The sequence below is a fragment of the Microtus ochrogaster genome, linkage group LG3 (assembly GCF_000317375.1).
Source record: "Microtus ochrogaster isolate Prairie Vole_2 linkage group LG3, MicOch1.0, whole genome shotgun sequence".
Taxonomy (NCBI): domain Eukaryota; kingdom Metazoa; phylum Chordata; class Mammalia; order Rodentia; family Cricetidae; genus Microtus; species Microtus ochrogaster.
Window position 1 is genome coordinate 414,838 of NC_022029.1, and position 7,717 is coordinate 422,554.

Genomic DNA, 7,717 nt, shown 5'->3' on the forward strand with positions numbered 1-7,717 from the left:
CTGGTAAGCGCACCTTGTGGGCTACAGCAGATTATTAGAGATGGGCTAGTCCAGGTGCGAGAGTTAGCCTAGAAGAGGCTAGATAGAAATGGCCAAGCAGTGATTAAATGAATAACAGTGTCTGTGTAATTATTTCGGGTTAAGCTAGCCTTGCAGGTGGCCGGGGTGTGGCTGGGGTGCTGGGGACGCAGCCCCGCCGCACCTATTACAACACTGACACACAATATTTGCTCACATATCAGGCCCACTTGATAAGTATTTATTTATTTATGCTTATTTTATGTGCATTGGTGTTTTGCCATGGGTGTCAGGTCCCCTAGAACTGGAGTTGCAGACAGTTGTGAGCTGCCATGTGGGTGCTGGGAATCAAAACTAGGTCCTCTGGAAGATCAGTCAGTGCTCTTAACTGTTGAGCCATCTCTTCAGGCACCATATTAAGGAATTTAGTCTGTTATTTAACCACCCAGTAGTTTCACAGCTAAAAAGATAGTCACTAGCAAACTCTAAGGAGACATCAAATCATTTCTGTGCGTTTTCAAACTCAGTGCACAGAACCTATAGGAAAGAATCATGAGTCTGTCTCTCATGTGGGAGCCAGTCCTCACACAGAAGCCCAAGCCCTGCTCTGTCTGAGCTGCTTCCTTTCTGTCACAAAGGACTTCATTAACACCAACTGTGCATGCATCACGGCACTTAGTGCAGATAAGCAAATAGTCCACATTGTCCCCATGTGACACTTAGAGGCTTGTGATGAAAAGAAGATTATAAGACAATACAATTCAAAATGATAAACTCTCACTATCTCAGGTAGCATGAGAAGGGGGAGCAGATCCCGCCACAGAAATTTGTTACAGTTTAATTAACCCTTCCTTTGCTGCCCATTTCTGTAATGTATTTCTAATGTAAACAAGGTCCTCTGAGTGAGAATAATTGCTTTGGGAGAAGCAATGATTAGCGAGAAGTAAATTCTCTCATTCTTAACTACACTGAGTGAAAAAGAAAAGCAAGAGATTTAATCCAGTGTGACATATGAATGACTGGTCAATTTTAGCTGCTGAAAACTCAGGAGCTCGAGTTCTGGCTGGACCAGAGTGGGTGGGTAAAATGGAATGTCATGAAAGACTGGAAGCATTGATGCACACAGGGAGGTGGCTTCACTCTGGCAGAGGGAGAAAGACAGGTTTCCAGAAGACACATGTTGAGAAAAGAACACTACAGAGATCTCTAAAAGCTGAGCCCTTTAGGGGACAAGGGCTAACAAGGAAAGACACTAGGCTCACTAATGCACTATAGGAATTATTAAATATTAATAAGATATTTCATTACAGAGAGTTTTATTTTGTGATGGTTTTAAAAATTATCCATGGAAATGAAAAAAGCCCCATTTCTTTATATTATTTAATATAAAATGTCGAGCTCACTACAATCTATAAAAAGAGGAAAAATGTTTTTAAGTCCCTATGGAAGGCTTCCTCCTATATCCCATCTGTTATAAATGCTGGTGAATTTGTCTTCCCACTCACTGACACTGACCCCAATAATAAGAACTGAAACTTATTCATGTCAGTCCTAAGCCCCCTAAATCCTCTTCTACTTGGCAGACTCATGGCAAATATGCAGCCAATAATGCCGATTAAAAATGGGTCCCAAGTAGAAAAGAGCAAGGCTAGAAACAAAACCTTGCGACAGTGCATCTTACAAAGTCAGGTGCTATAGACTCAATGTCACCTCAGATAATGTCAACATTTTTTGGTGCAGTGGGGTCACACACATCAATACAGGTGACAACAGTACTTTGCTACAGGGTCGCTGAACAGATAAACAAATAGTTATTGCATATTTAGTTTTTTGTTTGTTTGCTTGTTTTTTGTTTTTTGTTTTTTTTTGAGACAGGGTTTCTCTATATAGCTCTGGCTGTCCTGGAACCAGCTCTGTAGACCAAGCTGGCCTCAAACTCATAGAGATCCACCTGCTTCTACCCCCATGAGTGCTGGGATTAAAGGTGTGCACCACCGCTGCCTGGCTTACATCTTTAATTCTAGAGGCAACAATTAAAAGGCCACTGCTGCCTGAGGAGTATCCTGGATGCTTGGCCGTGGGAGGACAGCGCTTCCTCCAGGGAGCACTTACTGTGGCTGCCACGTTGACGTTGTACTGGTTGTCATCCAGGAGCGGCTGCACCGTCATGGTTGTGTTGCACTGCAGGTCATGCAGGGAGGTAGCCGCTGCTTCTAGTAAAAAGGCTCCAAAGTAGAAGACAAACACGACAAAATGATAGACAAAATCCTGAAAGAGGCGAGAAGAGGCATTTGTAAGTAAAAATTGGAAGATGTTTTCCTGTTTTTTTACTCCCAATGAAGTTTTAGATAGGAAAGCTCAGGACATGTAATCCAATTGTTTTACGGATGTCTATTTTGATTAGTTTAGCAAAACCAGGCCATTAGAATCTAAATAAGCCCACCCCTAACTGTGGAGTTGTGCTAATTATTAGCTGATGGGAGAGGGAGGGATAAGTTGAGCCTACTCTGGTGGAAGACTAGAGATTCAAAAACATTTGGGCAGCACAAATTAATCTTGATGTCAGTAAAGCACTTGCCATACTAACAGGAGGACCTGAATGCTAAACCTTATTCTCATGTTAAAAAGCCTTGAATGGTGGCATAGCAATTGTAATCTCAGCACGGGGAAGGTGGAGACAGACAGCAGATCGCTGAGGCTTGATGGACAGCTAGTCTAGATGAGTTCCAGATCTCAGTGAGGGATTCTGTCTCAACAATCAAGGTGGATGGCCCTTAAGAAGGAACAACACTCAAGACCCTATGGACATGTGCATACACATGAACACACATACACAGCTATAATAACCCCTGGCACCTTTCACACAGAAAAGCAAGGATAATGTTGAGTGAATGGACTTGGCAACTGTTGGAAATTTACTACTTGTCTTTTGCATGCTATCAGTACCTGTGACTGGACTTTGGTTCTTAGGATACTTTGTTCTTGGGTTTCCATAGACATGAGACAAGCTTATTTGTCTGAGCCACTCCCTGGGTGGCTCTCAGGGAGTTGTAGTACATTTGGACTGAACCTAGTCACTGTGCCCCAAAGAGGATCTCAATGGGCAGGTTGTGCTACGAAGCTTCTCATGGACTTAACCAATGCTGCAACACAAACAAGGCTTGTCTTATTTAGGTTACTTTCTTCGGTGTTATTTACTACAGGTCTTTCTTTTTTCCTCCACATAAAACACACACACACACACACACACACACACACACACACACACACACACACACACACACCACACCACAAAACAAAAGGAAAACCCCCAAAATAAAAGCAAGCAATCAAACAAAAAGCAAAAACCAAAAAAGCCAACCAACCCTCACCAACAAAATCTTTTTTTCAAAATCCTTCTTAGAGCCTGTTACTTAGCAGCTTTGAGATGACTTCAATTGTTTTAATGTTTTTTACTTCTTGACCATCATGTAGTTTTAGCTGGGTTATTAACTGCATGATGATACTTTCGTTGCCCTGTCTACTGCAGAGATGTTTTGAAAGCCTCTCTCAGGCTTATCTATCCTTGCCACTAGAGAGCCACACGTTGACAGCTGGACACCTGGTTGGCTTATTCCAATTCTTGGTATACATGGGGGGGGAGCACATGAAATGTTTTCCACAAGGTTCACTCATGGTTTGGAGCATTTGCACTGCACTGGGTGTTCTCAAATACTGGAATGCAGTAGAACCATCTAGAGAACTTACTCAAGTGTAGACGAATAAGCTCCACCCCCCCAGTTTTGGACTCAGCCATCTGGAGAGGGTCAGCTGAGACTGTGTATTTCTGACAGGAGTCCAGGTAATGCTGCTGCCTTGGTTTGGGATTATCTTTTAAACACCACCCTTGAGAATTCTTCCTTAAGGTAGGCCCATTCCTGTCCTGAGCCTTCTTCACATGCGATTTTTCCTGACTAATCCCACCAGCCAGCGCTCACACGCCCCAGTGTTCTGCCTCTTCACATGTTTATCAGAAAACCTCAACCTCGAGCATCACTTGGAATTTTCCTTTCAACCCACATGACCATTTTCAAACTTCTAATCTTGAGTCAGTGCTCCACTCTTTTGTTTAGGACTGAACATTCCCTAAATAGGAAGGAAGGAAGGAAGGAAGGAAGGAAGGAAGGAAGGAAGGAAAAAAGGAAGGAAGGAAGAGAGGGAGGGAAGAAAGAGGAAAAAAAAGATGATAGTAACACCAATGATGAACACTTGTTAAATGGCAGCATGGAGAAGGGAAGACAGCCACTAAAGCCTGAGCTTTATCCCTGGTAGTGCACACCTAACCCCAGAACCCAAGAGCATCACCAGTATGGGCTACAGTCTGCTCTACATATATATATAGCAAGATTGTCTCAAAGGGGGAAAAATAGTTTAGGTTAAAATGGCATACACTATATTTTAGGAAGTTTAAATTATTAAGTGATGTTCATAGCAAGGATCTGATTAAATGTATGTCCACCAGACTTGTGAAAAATAAAGGCAAATTTATTTAATTGTATGAGCTTTAAAAATCTTTCTTTTAAACAGTACCCTTCCTTAGCATATTTACCTTAAAAAGCAAGGGGTAGAAGTTTAGAATTTTTTCTTTAAAGTTAGACCAAAATGGCATTAGTCTCACATTAACCTTACCCCGCCCCCCAGCCCCAGCCACAACTTTTTCAAAATCAAAATCGACTTCCCATCTGGGCAGGTGGTACATACCTGCGATCCTAACCACTTGGGGGGTCGAGGCGAAAGCGAGTTCAATGGTAAAGCAACTAAGGCCCCACATGAAGGTAAAAGATGTAACTGGGTTGGAAATACAGCTTAGAGATGGAAAGTTTGCTTAGCATGCAAGAGGCCTGAGGGTCATTCTCAGCACCACACAAGACAATTTTGGATTAAATGTTTTATTATACCAATCATAACCTAAATAGGAAGCCTTTGGAAACATTCCAAACATATCTGTATTACGAATGTGATTTGATCACAATTAATAATAAAAAAAAATAGAAAAAAAGTCCTGGGGAATTGACTTAACAGTTTAAAGATTCTCTTGCCGGGTGAGCAAGAGAATCAGTGCTTAGAGTCCCAAGAGCCTACTCAGATGCCAGGTGGGTGTGGTGGCCCCACCCATCATCCCAGCTCCAGGAGATAGAGGCTGGGGATTTCTAGAGCGGGCTGGGCACCAAGAGCTGTTTTTCAATCAGTGAACTCTGGTTTGAATGAGTCCCCGCCTCAAAGAATAATGTGCAAGAGTTATTGAGGAGGACTCCTGACACCAACCTTGGGTTCCTAGGTATAGGCACATATATGCCTGTGTTCCCACACGCATCCACATGCATGCACACCACATGCACACACAGTGATTATGGAACAATGGAAAAAGTGTCAACACTAGTGTTCTACAACAACGACTTGGCGAGAGCGTATCATTTCCAAAATGTCCTCCTATGTCTCTCAATCGGAGTCTAGGGGTAGTGTTAGATCATTCACATGGGAATTTTTTTTTAGTAGTTGATGTCTAATAATTCTGGAATGCAACAATTAGAACTTGTACCAAACTGAAGGCGTCTCCACGACGTGCATGACTCAACTACTGTCCTGGCCTGGGAGTGCACAGCAAGCGTTACAACCCATGTAAAGCTCGAGAGGTGACCAGAACATGGATCCATGTGAAAAAAGTCTTATACAACAAGGAAAAAAAATCTATTCTAAGCCGAAACAACATTCAAGGAACTTGAAGAAGGCAGGAAGGAACTGGCTCCTGGGAACGATGCCCACCAAGTAATGAGCCCCGTGCCATGGCAACCACAGTATCACATGCTGTGTTCAGCTAGTACGTGGTGGACAATAGTAACTGTGACATCTGAAATGTTCCAATGTTGAGAATTTTTGAGTAGTAAAGTTTGTGCAAATATTCCAGATTTTTAAAAATCTACATATTTGAGATACTTTTGGTTCTAAGCACTTACCCAACCTGTACCTATTTCTTTTCCTTAAGGGACAAATGAACAGACAGCACAGGATGCTCTTCCCAGATGATCTATGGGACAAATCATCAAAGGTTTCCTTCCTTCCTTCCTTCCTTCCTTCCTTCCTTCCTTCCTTCCTTCCTTCCTTCCTCCCTTTCTTTTTCTTCTTTTTTCTTTCTTTCTTTTTTTTTTGTTGAGACATGGTCTCACTTTCTTAGCCCAAAGTGACCTTGGACTTGAGTCCTTCCTGTTTCATGCTATGGAGTGCTGAATTATGGATTTGCACTGCCAGATCCAGCCTTTCAACACTTGGATACAGCAAAACAATTAAAGCAATGAGAACACTTGTGGTTTACTGTTTGCACATCACACAGAATGCTACAAAAGGGTGGGAAGAGCAAAGTTGGGAGAACCAATAAGCTACTATGATTACTAATGATCACTTTAGTCTTGAAAACAAGATTTAATACAAGCAGCTGGGGTTAGGGGAGGGCAGGATACAGTACAGAATCTGTCCAACAAGACCAGGAATGACATTCAAAAAGTATTGATGCATTTAAAAGGTACATGTACCAGTCAATTAGAAAGGATACTAGATGCTGCAGGATCCTAGCGATATTTCCAGACTGAACACTTCAGTTGCTAGGCAATCGGGAGATTCTAAGAGAAGGGTTTGGTGGTGTGAGATACTGCATTTAGGAAAGCCAGCAAGATGAGATGCGATGATGAAGGATCCTGAGGTACCAGTATGGACAGAGTGGGATAAACCCTCCTCATAATGTCTTTGAGTCTGATACCTAAAGACCTGCATTTCCTTAGTAACTCAGGGGACCAACTGATTCCTTGGCAAACCTTCTTATAGGAAAGGCAGGCACTCAAAAAGAGGAGATAAAAGATTTATTTGTATTCTACTTAGGGATCCAGGATTGTTATCACATGACTGAGTAACAAATATTGAAGTTAGGGGAAAAGTAGGAAGACACTATCTCAGTGACCTCCCAGAATCAGAATTACAGGACAAGCCTCAGTGTCTTTGAGGAATTAGAAAGACCATTGATTGGTGATTATTAACCAGACACAAAGCTAAGCGCAATGAAACTCATTGTTTTCATTATTCTTTAATAGCGTCTGGTAAGCTATTTATTACTACTGCTGTAAACATCTGTAATTATAGCTCTCCTTATGTTTTGTGAATAAAATATTTTCCTTTAACATTTATCCTAAAGCTCTTGGGAAAAAATGCTATTTACTAAAAAAGAATATATAGAGATCAAAATATGGTCTTATTTAAGTTTCTAAATACCCAAGCATAAATTGGAACCTGAAGGGGGTTCCCTATGAGTGTCCCTAAAGCCCTGTCCACTGTAGATTGGAATCATCCCCACTGGTCTTTTCTAATTTGTCCCAGAGAATGAAGGAAACCACAGGCATGGAAAAGAGGCTCCAAACCATAAAAGTGAAAATACAGTCAGTCATTTGCAGTGAATGGTGCTTTATTTTAAACATTGAGCTTAATACTTTGTTATCAATTTATTTTTTAAGAATCATTGTTTTAATATTGAAGAAGAACTGTTTATAAAAGTCCCTTTCAAAACACTGGGAAAACAATATGGAGTTACTTGTTTTCTGAAAAGCGTGGACAATCTGCCCGCCTCCCATGTCTGTCAGTCCGTAGTCTATTATATGCCCTCCGTGTCTGTCAGTCC

At 41.6% G+C, this 7,717-nt stretch overlaps 1 protein-coding gene across 1 annotated transcript in view; it reads right to left on the reverse strand.

The window, feature by feature from the left end:
• The window catches only part of Mal2 (mal, T cell differentiation protein 2), a 27,593-nt gene that overhangs the window by 3,568 nt on the left and 16,308 nt on the right, over nt 1–7,717 (reverse strand). The window contains exon 2 of the mRNA XM_026785839.1: nt 2,131–2,286. Within this exon, the coding sequence (XP_026641640.1) occupies nt 2,131–2,286 (156 nt within the window). The remainder of the gene's footprint in view (nt 1–2,130; nt 2,287–7,717) is intronic.